This window comes from Liolophura sinensis, chromosome 6, assembly GCF_032854445.1.
Source record: "Liolophura sinensis isolate JHLJ2023 chromosome 6, CUHK_Ljap_v2, whole genome shotgun sequence".
NCBI classification, from domain to species: domain Eukaryota; kingdom Metazoa; phylum Mollusca; class Polyplacophora; order Chitonida; family Chitonidae; genus Liolophura; species Liolophura sinensis.
The window spans coordinates 60,048,203-60,063,301 of NC_088300.1; the positions used below are offsets into that span (position 1 = coordinate 60,048,203).

The 15,099-nt window shown below is 38.4% G+C and overlaps 1 protein-coding gene across 1 annotated transcript; it reads left to right on the plus strand.

Annotated features, from left to right (window-relative positions):
• Nucleotides 1-11,142: 11,142 nt before the first annotated feature.
• On the plus strand, nucleotides 11,143-15,099 carry LOC135467401 (probable formaldehyde dehydrogenase AdhA). Its single transcript, XM_064745175.1, is given in 11 exon segments — nucleotides 11,143-11,199; nucleotides 11,980-12,025; nucleotides 12,028-12,092; nucleotides 12,094-12,250; nucleotides 12,504-12,571; nucleotides 12,573-12,623; nucleotides 12,872-12,961; nucleotides 12,963-13,040; nucleotides 13,042-13,056; nucleotides 13,278-13,427; nucleotides 13,633-15,099. Coding segments are annotated over 11 exon segments (912 nt in total). The 3' UTR covers nucleotides 13,768-15,099.

Consider the following 15,099-nt stretch of genomic DNA (forward strand, 5'->3'; position numbering starts at 1 on the left):
ACTACTATATATAGGTTTCCCTTAGCTCCTCCCACCATAACGCTGGCCGCCGTCGTATAAGTGAAATATTCTTGAGTACAGCGTAAAACACCAATCATATAAGACACCGCAAGAGAGATCATTCTGTCATCTACATAAAACGTCGAAAATTCGATGGCACAACAACTTGCACACATGTTTATTTGTCTCAATATCATCCTTCGTTGTGTGAAAGTTGTGTGCTCCTACAGTCCCACAACATGTTGACATCCATCGACTTGGCGTGACTGTGTGTTGACGTACCCTCTGCATTGTAAACAGCGTATATATGTTGTATACATCGACGGGGCAATGGCTGTTGATGCTAGTAAACAGTCTGTACACATGTACCAAGTCCACAACCGGCTTACAGGCATAAGGTCAGGATGTAGTGTGGGGAGACAAAAAAGGACACGATGTATTGGTAAACAGCTATGCACAGATCTCGTTGGGCCCAGAATATACTGTTACGTGGAACAGGGTTCTGTTTGCCGCTTTAAACGGTATCAAAATCAGGATCACATTTTAGCGTTCGACATTTTAACTGTTTTGCCTCACACCTTTTCTTCTCCTCCCTTCCTTCTTTTACCCGTTTATGCATACTTTGCGACTCCAAGTCAGTTTTGTCAGCTCAATCATTTCCATTCATATCATCTCTTATCCGGTGCGTACTGCATGTGCTACATGGAAAGGGCATCATTTGATCAAAACATACACAAAAGTATAGACTCATTAAAATGTTTGTGGTTAATCCAAGACTGAAGGTATTACTGCAGAATACTTGGAACACAGTTAAGTACCGTTAACGAATAAGATATGTTCAATACAGTAAAAGCCACGTCCTGTATATGAAAACAAGGTGAATTTGTTGTTAAATCCAAGGCTAAAATGTTTGCATGGTGCATCTTTGAAGGACTGAAATGTTATGCATAGCAATAAACCATTTAAGTTATTGTCAGAAAATCAGAAAGACATATCAATTAACGTGCTTGCAAACCATGCAAGAGAGTGTTTGCCCCGGGCACTTAAAATCCCAACAATAGGATATAGTCGGTTTCGCCCATAAAGCACTGTACTGCAACACGGAAAAACTTGGCTTGCAAGTTATATAAGTTGATTGCAACACTTTTAAAAGAATTTTACTCCGCATACGTGTACAGAATAATGCTTTCAAGAAGTGTTTCAAACAGTTTTTACTCTGATTAAAGCTTCTGGTGGCTCGTCTGTTCTTTTGATTTCAACAGAAATGTCTGTAAATAAAAAGTTCGCATATTTGACAAATACTTGGGCTGAAATTGTGAAATATTCAACTTCAGCAAATTTTGTATATCCAGCCTGAGAGTGTGAGTTCGTGGCTGAATAAAGCAGAATAGAATGAATAGATCAATTATAGGAGAAAAAGCAAAATTCGGCTCAAATTCCTTCGATTATCAAAGGTTCGAAAATGCAGTCTCATTGGTTAACCATTCACTTTTTGGTGGAACATCATCAGGCACGGAGACAAGGGATATACTGTCTCCTTCTACTGTCCAAAAATAATAAATTTCCCAGAGAGTCTGTTGTTTGAGTTATAGAATGTACTATGTTATTGCAGGAGATATAAATATACCAATATAGTTTTATTAATACAACACAAAGATTGTATTAGACTAACAAGATGTTATGTTATATTTTACATCATCACAAAGACAACAGATTTTCTGTTGAACAGACTATTTTTTTTGACGGCATGCACAGTTTAAATGCGCTTTATCCATTTCTCAGAGTGTATACATGTACGAGTGTGTATCTTCTAGAGCAGTGAAGTGTGACATCTTGTGTCCCATCTTTGTCAGGGTGTCAAGATTTGTACACCAGCTCTGTCTGTACACAACGTGCTTTGACGATGTGAAGATGCTTGTAGCCATGCGCGCCAGGTACAGATACCGTAGGGCTATAACAGGTTATATGGTCATATGTGGCCGTCACGCATCAGTCCTCTGGTGCCAGTAAGGGTTGTAAACAACAACAGGTGAGGAGATGTACCTGCAAACTGTCACGTCTTACGAGCTCTGTGTGACCTCTACGTAAACTTCCCATGATGTGTTGACTGAGCCACCATGAGAATGGTGAAATCAAAACAGCAAGCTAAATCAGCTCTAATCCCAAACTGTGTGTATCATAAAATCGGTCCACATTATAATGACTCAACCACTGTTACATGAAGTTCTTTATTGAAGCATCAAAACGTCACCCAAAAGTCACTATTCTCCATATTATGCAGACGAAGAATTCTTCCTCTCCAAGAGAAAGTGTTAGACTTCAATTGAACTCGGTGACCAGAGAGCATAAAAAAGTTATGAAATACGCCTGGTTATTATAGCAGCGACATTGAAAAGACCTGTTCGACAAGGTCCTGGGACACATACTATAACACTTGACAAGCCTTTTGACATTTAAGGTAGCGGCCGAGAGTAATAGCTGCTGAATTGGAATACACGACCTCATTGGCCAAGTTGCTGTTATCTTTAGTGAGAGCGACGACTTAGACTGCAAAGCCAGCTTCAGCTCCCCTTTATTTCATTTGTGGCTTCAGCGCTAGGGTCAGATAGAGTTGTCGCCGTGTATAGGTTGGTATATACTATTTTGGTGATAAATCTATATATGCCTAAAGGTGACTTTATTTTGACATGTAGGTCTTAGATTCAAAAAACTTTTATTTTATTTATTTATTTATTTATTTGATTGGTGTTTTACGCCGTACTCAAGAATATTTCACTTATACGACGGCGGCCAGCATTATGGTGGGTGGAAACCGGGCACAGCCCGGGGGAAAAACCCACGACCATCCGCAGGTTGCTGCAAGACCTTCCCACTTACGGCCGGGAGAGGAAGCCAGCATGAGCTGGACTTGAAACTCACAGCGACCGCATTGGTGAGAGGCTCCTGGGTCATTACGCTGCGCTAGCGCGCTAACCGACTGAGCCACGGAGGCCCCGCTTTTATTTTATCCCACAGAGAAATCAGCGATAATGAAAAGTTAAAAAAAAAAAAAAGTACAGCCTCCAGATCAGTGGTCAAGCTGAATTTACTTTTGACCAATCAAGAGTCAAATAAGATTTAAACTCCTCAATTTTTTTAAACAAGATGGCTATGCAATGTTAAGGTCGCCAGTTCAACGATAGCAGTAGGTTCCTTCCTGTTTATGCTGCCGCCAATTATGATGAATCTTGTTCTAAGTCAAGGGGAGTTTCTTAATTCAAAGTTCCGCCACTGCATCACAGAAGCAGTAGTTTCTGTAGGCTTCATGCAAGATAACTGCATATTTTTGGAGAATAAATTCTGTCAGTATATTTTCATCTCCTGTAACCCACTAAACTCTTGGCTGGATCATTCCGATTGAATGCCTAACTTTTGCTTCAAATATATATCATTCGAGTTGAAGAGGCTGGGCATGTATGACTAATTTGTCTTGGTGTTGCCGTTTTCTGTAAGAAAGGGCTGTTAAAGTAAATTTAACGTTTTATCATATATCAGGACACCAAACCAGAATTGGAACTTGAAGACGTTGGAAAATCAATCGAAAACCACAAGGGCTACATCATACACAGATGAACGACATTGGGTTGGAGGCAGGACCTTTACTATGGTTTTACATGTATTTGTAAACTCGCCATGGAGTTCTTGGGGAAATAAACTTAACACAAACCATATATTTGGAGTTAGCTGGTAAACGAAACTACGCCGTCGTTTATAGAAAGAAGCATTTGGCTAAATATCACTAAATATCGCGTTTTCACGTCATCAAAAATTCATGAAGGATGTTGAAAGAAAAATTAAACATACTCCTTTTGTTATGGTTTTTAATTACCTTTAATTATCTCAATGTCGAATGCATTGCGTCATTATATACCACGGCTGGCGTTGTGGTTGTCGCCGTGTATATAAGCGGAATTCCTTTGTCCGCGTCACTTGGTTACAAGTTTAGCTTCACCGCAGCTCGCCACGAGCAGATCACGTCTTGTTCACGCCTTGTTTCAAAGCCATGCTGCACATTTCAGCACGATATTACTCCCTCAGAATTTCTTCACACCTATATGTCCTGAACGTATATGAATCTAAAACCAGACACCTTCCCTCCAAAACGTCAAATTCATAAATTCACTCACTCACTCACTCACTTTCACTCATTCTGTCGTGAAGTCGCTTTCTTATATTGTGGTTTCATTATTGCATATAAAGGTTATAAAATATTCTTTCCTCATAGCGCGATAATGGGGCATCTTTTACCATTAACGTGTGGAATCGTGAATTACAGAGGACTGAATGACAAAGACAATGACAATATATATATATATGTACATGTATATTTTTCTATATATAAATTTGTTCTGACTTCTGTTGAACAAACATATACATATTACAGGTGTATTTAGGATCATAATGTAGCAAGTTTATATTAGCACAAGTCAATATACAGCTGTCCATGTAGGTTCTGCGTGGTGACATATCTCATTTTCTTTGTCACTTGGCTCTAACAGACAAGGAGAGAAGAGATATACTAGCTGTCTCTCATTTCACTCTAAAAAAAAAGAAAAAAAAACAATAACAACGAACAACCTGTAAAATTTCACAGAAAGTTTCATTAATGCAACACAAAGATTGTATTGGACAAACAATGATAGTATGTTGAATATGACACAGTATTATGTACGTTCTATAGACAACTGATTTTCTTCTAAAATTAACATACTATTATTCTGACCGCATGCCTAGTTTAATTGTGTTATATACATTTTCTTTGTTATTTAACCGTAACAGAACATAATCTGAAATGAACAAAGAACATGCACAACCACTGGCTGTAGAACGTACAAAAACAAAACAAAGCGACAGATTACAAGTCATACATGAGTGGTAAATTGAGCTGATAATACTTCGACTATTCGCCGTAAATTTACACCTTATAAATCACTGATAACGTTAAAACGAGACATTCTACAATAACCATGCACTGCATCATATTCTGATGTTGTGATTATGAAGAAAACCCTTTTTAAAAGCATCTTATATTTGTGAGTTACGTTGGAAGGAAAACTTAAGGTTTCACTAAATATATATATATATATATAAATATAATATATATATATATATATATATATATATATATATATATTACATCATCGCTACCAATCTTCGTGAAGAACCCAATACATACACACGTACAACCATGTGGGCCTGCATATATATATATATATATATATATACACACTCTGAGCTGTACGTTATTACTGTGACCATGAAGCTATCACGCCTTTGACACGCTCGCCCACAGTCAGCTGTTTTTCACTTCCGTCACAATAATTTTAATTCAGCTTAATACATATCACGTAATGTACAAAAATATACACATATACATATACCTACATGTACACGCCATGCACACGCCATGCATGCATGCGTGGAATATTGTTTCACGCCCAGAAAGTGTGCATATATGTTCTATATAGAGATAGGCCCCCATATTAACACAACAAGTCACCACAGCCATGTAAATGTCTTGTATACAATGGACAATGGACATATGAACAGCGTTTTATGAATCTGAAATTATCACATATAAAGTCTCAAAATTACTATCTACATGTAGATGCTTAGAAGAGTCTTATGATTTATTATGTACTTGTTTGTTTGATAGGTGTTTAACGCCATATCTACATTTTTTCCATTCGTATAATATGTATACATACATAACACGACAAAGATGAAGTTTTATGCATAGGGAAAACAGAAAGGTTCATCATCCTGCAGGACGGTACAGTGGAGGATCAAAAAGTTGATCTTTCCCATACTGACTTCGTGATTTTGTTGGAGAACGTGAACTTGATTAATTTAGGATGGAAAGATTCGGATTTTTTTTTATGGATGAGGAAAACAGCTTCTAGTCAGAATAAGGGTTGATCATCCACTATACAGCGACTTCGTGATTTTGTTGGAGAACGGAAACTTGATTTAAGTGAGGATGAAAAGATTCCGATTTTTTTATGGATGAGGAAACCAGAAAGGATTCATCTTCATGTCAGAAAAAATGTTGATCCCCAACTATACAGGGTTCGTGATTTTACTGGAGAACACGAACTTGAGAAAATGAGGATAGGAAGGTTAGGAAGATTCTAATCCTTTTGTGGCCAAAAGGCCATGTCCCATGGTACATTTTTGAAAATTAGTGGCCAGGAAACTAATATTTCTGTCATGAATGTCGATAGGCTTGTTATAGATTAACCTACTCGCGTTATCTCGCTTCGGATAATCCAATAAACAAATCAGATAAACTGTTTACTGTTCCTCCATGTGTGTAAAGTTTTAGAAACAACCGTGGTCTTTTTGGTCTTGAAAGAAAACGCGTTCCCCAAAAGGTAAGCAATATATACTGTCTTTAATTACTTAAGTATATTTGTGATCATTTCATGCACAAATATTTATACATAATACTGATATAGTCGTGTGAATGTTTATGACCATTCCATACATCAATATCTATGGAAAGTGAGATAGTCGTGTGAATGTTAGTGGCCATTTCAAACACCAATATCTACAGAAAATGAGACAGTCGTGCGAATGTTTGTGACCATTCCATACACCAATATCTATAGAAAATGAGACAGTCGTGTGAATGTTTGTGACCATTCCATACACCAATATCTATAGAAAATGAGAGAGTCGTGTGAATGTTTGTGACCATTTTATACATCAATATATAGATACCGGTATAGTCATGTGAATGTTTGTGATTCTAATATGGAAGAATTCGATCGGTCAGAAAGTCCGCGGTTTAAACATCGTCAGAATTTTTTCCTCTTCCAAAAAAAAAAAAAAAATACTGGAAAAAGGTGCACACATTTTATATCACATTTCAGGTAGCACCTGTACCGAGGGAAGCTGATACCAATTCGAGTAAAAAACCTGTCTGTATATGTATATATAGGTTATATGTTCATGCATGCAGTGGAAATACCTCCGTAATGCCCACTCGCTCAGTCGCATGCATGCAGACACCCACTAACACGTGGTAACACCGAGCATTTCACGTGGAAATACATTACTCATTCGTGGGGTAACATGGCCCAGTGATTGACAGCAAACGTGACGTGAGTGGGCATGTGGGAATGCTCCGACTTACGTGAAACGGAATGGATATCAGCTGATAAACAGCCGTTTCCTGTCTGAAGGTTAGACTTCAATAAGAGTTGACTGACCAAAAACCGGTGCAGATACAAGAACCAAGTAGGCACGTATGTACGCGTACATGCATGTGTAGCAACAGATATAAACGTCATACTGATTTTGACCTGCGCCCCGATTGTTCAAAACTGGTTTACAACTTAATACCAGATTTAACTTCAAGCCAGATCATCAATTTGGCGATTAGCCTAAAAAAAATTGTGTTACATTGTATTAAATATTGACTAAAGCTGCCGTTGTTTTACTTTGTCTTTAGATAACCTCACTTACTGAAGAGTTAGGTTAAAAATTTAAACTCTCCGGCCGTACGTGGGAAGGTCTTCAGCAACCTGTGGTTGGTCGTGATTTCTCCCGGGCTCTGTCCGGTTTCCTCTCACCAAAATGCTGGCCGCCGTCATATAAGTGAAATATTCTTGAGTATGGCGTAAAACACCAATCAAATAAGCAAATAAATAAAAATTTAAACATAAAATATAACTTAATACCAGTATTAACTTACACACTTTCGAACAACTGGGCCCTGTACGTGCCATGTACGGTCCTCGACAAAGGGCTAGGCCTACACATGCAGCACAATTTCATGTAGATCCGAGATATGATGTATATTATAACATGTACTAATCGGTAAAGCACATCCAAAATGGTTCATGGTGATTTTTTTTTAAAAGAGATTTTGACATTACTGAACGTTACAAGTATAAGGACTTAGCTACTAATGAGGATGATTTTGTTGTATATTAAATATCCACAAAATAGTAAAACAAAAAGAATATGTCAACAGTATAGACATGTTTGTCATATGGAAAAGACAATTGAAAAGATAACACCCCACTTCTCACCTCTCAAACATCGACAACATGATGTGATATGCACCTTATTTTTGTGCCTTTATATATATTTATTTGATTGGCGTTTTACGCCGTTCTCAAGAATATTTCACTTATACGACGGCGGCCAGCATTATGGTGGGAGGAAACCGGGTAGAGCCCGGTGGAAACCCTCGACCATCCGCAGGGTGGTGGCAGACCTTCCCACGTGCGACCGGAGAGGAAGCCAGGCCTTCATATGTAGACAAAATACATGCTGTTATTTTACTTGACTATACATGTATGTATATTGCGATATAGAAATGCTGTGTAAAAACATACATTTCGGCTCTGACAAGACATATAGGTTATCGTCATCATGAATAACTCATAATATAGACAAGAAAAGATACAAAACACACGTTCAAAACTATAAATAGTACTACCCATTTTTAACCATATCTTTTTTATTAGTTAATAACTGAATGTACATGTATTTGAAAATCTATAGCTGTTAATTCGGTTGAGAGATACATGGAGATATGTTCATTTGGCAAGTTTGTATTATATACATTATGAACTTAACAACCATTTACATATATACCAACAGGGGTTGGTCTATAGGCGTATATCTTAACTTACTAAGGTTTTTAATTTCTCTGGGAGAGTCCTGTTATATGGTGTGAAATTGTTTTTCCATTAGAATACGAGGGGAGGGGGTATACTTGTATTGTGCATAGCGCACACTTCTATTGCGCACGGTAACAAGAATAGCTTATAGGTAGTAATAGGCCTACACATTTATTTAAGTGACTTACTGAAGATGGTCACTTCTTTTTCTAAATATAATAGGCCTACTTGTTTCAGGCTCAGTATCATTTGCACAAAGCTGCTTAAATCATGTGGCTGTGAAGTGGTAACGGACGAGACTAGAATGAGGGCATCAGATTTAACACTTTTGTGCCCATCCTCGCACAGTATGTGTATCCATATATAGCCCATGCATGCCTATACGTGACTATTAAAGGATATCACCGTGTGGAGAAATCACTAACCGGCTTAGACAAGGGAGAGGGACATCTCCACACGAATAAACATCTGCTGTAGGCCTACAGTTAAAAAAACAAAACAAAAAAAAACACCCCATCATAAATAATTCATCATCTATAGAGTTCGAATCTGATGGAAACACCAAAATTCTCATATTTAATTAATCACTGTGTGTGCACAATAAATGTACATAGGCTATAAGCCATGTGCTCATATACATGCATGTAGGTCTATAGTTTATAATCGTATTTTTCTAGATGATGACGATTTCGTGAACCACTACATCTGCCACACACATTTATCCTTCTTGTGCACGATTTCAAGTCGAATGCCCCAGTCGTGCAAATTTAAGGAGCGTCTTATCTACATACATGCACGTGTAGGCCTTTACATGTTGGTCTACTCCCAAACCCACGTGCGTATCAAATATCTATACCGTCGATGTTTTAATGGATGTGACACCATCCCTTCCTACTGATCTCACAACCGAACAGAAGAAGTAAGACCAGACCGTGCAAACCACGCGTTACTAAGGTGGATATCTAACTCATTGTGTCTCATCCGACGAGTGGCTCACAGCTGATTTCATACAGGCTGGTATATCCCAACAGCTGAGAGGTTATTTACATTTGAGCTCCGGCAGGAAAAATAGTCGAGCTCAAGGTCCGAACGAAAACAGACATACAGCGCTTTACCTTAACTTCCCTTCAGCTAGAGATCTTTCCGGGTATATATTTTATAACACCTACATAATAAAACTAAACTGTGATGCAACAGACAATCCTTAAAACATAGGAAGATAACTTTGAAGTGGGTTAGCTGACCGAGATTCGGTTTCCGGTTGTGAGACTTACGGTTCTCATCAGGCTTTCACAGCGTGCCTTGACCGCAATGTTGAATTGTTGACAACAGCTGAGCACGTGAACTCGGAGTGATTGCTCGGCGTTGAAGTATAAAATCGGAAGGCGCATCGCCGCTCACGTTAGTTTGCTGTGAATTTCAGAGCGGTTACAACGCGTGTATTATTGTGCTAACGGATTTTACTGGAAGTATAGCAGTATTGTTTGATATATTGGAACATTTTTCATTCATTCGAAGGTAGGAAACTAGGCAGCTTGCATTGCCATGTTTTGTCTGTTTGTTGAAATCAGTTTAGTCAGTTTTACAGTTGTGGAAAGAATGGCTGTTTTTCCAAAACGAAATTAAGAAGCACTCAAGGATTTTGTGCGATATGCCTTTCTCAGTCAAAAAATGTCGTGTAGTGTGAAATTTTACTGTCGGTTTTTATTTGTTTTTCAATAATGGCTTGCAGGCTTTCTTCGGTAACAGCTTTTCTTGGCTGCGGGTTTTTCATTCTTACGATGTCAGGTTTGAGTGCCGTGTATCTAATGTATTTTATAATGCTTAAAATCGGATAAGCGTTGGTTAAAGCAGGATTTTTTCTGGGGTAAATAGCTTATCCTTTACACCATCAGCGTAATCTACTAAGGACGAGTTGCAGAGTTCGAGTTACCACGACGTCGTCAGCTGATCGCTGTGTGAGTCTTCGTGCTTTGTGCATGATCAGAATCTGGGTTACGTCAATCAAGGTGGTAGGAGGCGGGGTCTAGGCTCAACGGCCTTTGTCAGTCTGTGTCTGGGTACTGGGAAGCTCAACCGCAGTTCACCCAGACACTGCCTACTGGGCGTGGAAATTCTATATTTAGAGTTCTCAGATCGATATATCCCCTTTGACCGTGCGTGATCCAAACGTGTCTGCCTAGCCATGTCGCTGTACTCCTAAGGTGTAACCTATGCCTTTGCTCTTGGATTTCCACACAAGGTGTAAAGCCACGTGCTTACGTCATGCTACTTACTTAGTTAATTTATTTCTAGGATAGGTGGTCTGATGTTTGGTTTAACTTTGAACATTTTAATTACCGACACATTACACAATCCGTCGCCGGTTCAGATTAGTTTATTTAAATTTTGTGATTTTTTCCCATCCACTTGCAGAAAAAGAAAATGTTGGACATTGAGTTGAACAAGAATCAGTTGGCCCCAGCCAATGGTGTCCACTAGTTTACAGTTACCAGACGTGCCAAAAGGTGGTGCTGTCGTGCAGGTATGTGTTGAATATTTGTCATACTGTAACAATTGAAAGTAATTTTAAAAAAAAATGATGTAGAAAAATTCAAACCTTAAACACTGTAGAACTGTGAATACATTTAACCGTATCTTTAACTGTTGAACCGTACTATTTGGGTCATTGATTTTTGTGTACTGACCATTCATTTATTGTGTTGTAAATTAGTACATTTCTAACAAAGGTACACATTTTGATTGACAGGTGTGTTACGCCGGGGCATGTTACTCAGAGGGTCACTTGAAGAGACAAGGAATTCGCCCCAGACTACCAGGTATTAGAGACACTTCACTCTTTCCAGGTGTGCACATCTTGGATCTGCTTTAAGATGCCCCACCCCCACAATCACTTCTGTTTATTTGACTTCCTAAAACCAAAGATAACCTCTCATAATTCTTGACTATGGCTGAAAGAGCTCCATTCTGTTGACCAGGGAACTTGCATTGTTGGCTTTGTAGAAATGATAAAATGCTACGAATCTCTGCTTGTAATGCTTGATTCATAAACCCCCTCAAGATGTGCCACATGGTTTTTGTTGTCAGTATAAGTTTTTTCATGTAGAATGTATTCCTGTAGCTGTGAGAATTCCGTATTTTTTTTATACTATCCAGGATTGCTGTGGCATACCGTTCACTAGTTACAATTCTGCTTTTTACAGCTCTCCAAACTTATGCTTTTTTTTTTGTGGCCAAATTTGCCTAATATACATCATGTCATGCATGATATCTCAACATTTGTCTTGTGATTTGTTTTTTCCAGGGTACGAGATTTCAGGTTTTGCACGAGGTCAGCTCTGAATTGCCTAATCAAACCTCACTGTAGGAGATCGTGTTATTATCTACCCAGATGATGATCTCTGTGACTCTGGCTATTGCAGAATACATCCCTGTAGAAGACCCTGTAAATGTCATCCAGATTCCTGACAGTGTGTCGATGGAAGTAGCTGCAATGCTGCCTGGCGGAGGTCTGACAGCTTACAGTGCAGTGCAGAAGGCAAAGCCCCATGTAGAAAAACTTCTCAAAGTCAAACGTAAGTTTAACAGCAAAACCCCAAAGCAATTGTCTTCTTATCTACATATTGAATGTAATTGCTAGAGTTTGTTACTTTCAAGACTTCAGCAGAGAAGTTTATCTCGAGATACCCATAACATTCCATTCTGGTTTTTTTTTTGTATGTTTTTTGGGGATCAAAAGATATGATTGTATCATTAATTCTTATAAAAACCTCAAAAATGTCATGACATTTGGAAGTGGATATTTATGAGTGTTCTTTCTTATTTCAGCAACAGTTAATGTTCTGATTGTGGGTGCTGGTGGTTAGGCTTATGGGACTGTCAAAGTAGCTCAGGCCCCTCATTGGACACACGGCAACAAAGTCAGAGTCAGCTGTGGCAGATAACAGTGTAAGTAGATATAAAGATACTGACAGATTTACTCAAAACAACAGTAAAAGAAATATTTAATTTGAAAAATATGGTTTAAAATTTCCTGAAATACATGTACAGTCAATATGCGTAGAGCAGTTTTTTTATGATTAATTTGGACATTGTTGGTTTGGAATCTAGTCAGTATTGTGTTGATATATGTAATTATTTTGGACAAGTTTCTCATTTGAAGTGGGTAGTTATTTGTTGTGTCTTCTCTTTAACAGATTGATAAGTTATTAACAGCCCAGGATCATGGCTGCTGGGACATTATTCACTGGAATGAGGAAGACCATGAACAGTACATCATTGAGAGAAACGCTTGACACATGCAGGGGCGGAGTCGATGTGGTGATTGACTTTGTCAGTTCCCCTCGCACAATGAAGAGGGCACTCAAAAGTTCTCAACAGAGTAAGCTACTTATTTATTGATGTGTGGTAGTCTAAAAATGAAATCTACTTTATGGTATCGTGAATAAGTTTAAGGAAGCTCTAAAGGTAGTATGAACAGCTATTTATTATTCATTCAGTTCTTTGTTAACATTTCGATTTTCCTTTTTAATGTTGTAAGATCATGTTAAGTCATTGAAAAAACAGATAGTTATGGTTGTTTTTTATCTTGTGTGTTTACAGGAGGGACTAGTCTTAGTGGGAGGTAACACAATGTCCGAAGTCAGTATTAATCTCAACTCACTGTCAGCCAAACAACAGAGTATTGTGGGTGTGCCCAAGGGAACAGTAGAACAATTGAGAGAGCTTGTTGATGCGGTGGCTGAGGAAAAGGTCAGTGTTAATCAAACTTCTTTATCACCAATTTGCAGCATAAACGAATGCAATTAAAATTGGCAGTGGTTGGCTGCTAAAATGCAAATCTAACAAAAAAAAAAAAAAGAATCTTGTAGACTTTAAATCCTTACACATTACTTTTGAAATTTGTTTTATGTGAAAAGCAAAACTTATATTTTTGTTGTGCTTTGTGTCTTTTCAGGTAACTCCTCCGTGTTATGCTGTCTTTCCTGTAGAAGATGCGACACAAGTTTTTGATGATTTAAGTCAATGCCGGATAACAGGACGGGCCATTTTCCGGTTTGCCTCTTCCACGACAAATGGCATGACCCTGTAACTCTTATTTATGCAAACTTTGTATGCTGATAACTTGTCGAGTGGGAGCGTGGCACGCCCCCTACCCTGACTTAGCTGTGATAGGCCATGTGATGCCAGGGGGATGAGATGCAGAATTCTCGTCTACGCTGCTCGAGTGATGCCTGGGGCACCCTTTGTTGTCTGCAAATGGCTGTAACTCTGCATCATCTGCATTGCCACAGCTTCTGGTCAGAATGATCATTACCGAAGTGTCCACCAGTATCTTGAACTGGTTGAGTAACCCACGGAGCGGCTTCGGAGAAGAAAATGGTGCATTTGTGTGGGACAATGCGGTGTGTACCCTGATTCAGCCAGGTGGGGTGTCCATTGGAAGTGGTGGTGATAAAACCCAGCCAGGAAGCTGACTTTTGATCAGACCACACACCCCTGCCACAGAGAAAAAGAGGTGGCGATTGTATTTGTACTAAGTCTTTCACGCTCACTACAGTACAACTGTTCCTGCGTGTCAGTTGGAACTTGGTGTAACATGTCACAGATTCATTCCTCATATAAAGAACGCTGTATACAGTGCCAGTGGTTGTGTATTTTTGAGCGCCAGGTTTATTATTAGTGATTTTGACATCCAAAGCATAGTGAGGTGGTTTTACTATGACCTGTAGTCTTAGTTTTGATGTTTTTGTATGACATAACAGCTGTAAGATCTCATAACTTGTCTCCGGTGATGTTTATTACATTTATAAATATATAAGTGTATAGTGTATCCCCTTTTGTTGAAGTGTTTAACTTCTGTGTTGTATTATACAATATGCAGAAACAGTCTTGCCCATGAAATGTTGGAAGTGTACATTTATGTCGGAGTTGTCTTAAGTGAGCTGTTTTCTGGACTTGGATAAATGTTCCAATGAATTCTTGTATGGGTGATAAGTGTATGTTGATGTTGGCGTTAGCCGACATGAAGGACACAGTTATTGAATCTCCAGAAGCGAATGTTATTCTTTAGACCAAGAAATGGTTGGAAAAAAGACATTTTGCTTCATATGATGTTGGATGCAAGTGTGAATAATTTAAGAAACGAGAAAAGCTGTTAATGTAGTGTGCAAGGATTGCTGCCGTATGAACACTGCATGTAATGTAATTCAATGCGCACATCATGGTATGCTTATTGGAGGAAGGGGGTGTTTGGGGAGAAACAACATTTGTTTAGTCTTAAATGTTGAGGGATTACTGAGAAGATTTAAATGTCTTTACTGAATACTAAATACTAGTTGTTCAAAAGACACATCATGCTTTTCTACCTTTCATATGGAATTAATGAAGATTGTCATAAATAAAACATGAATTTCATATTGTA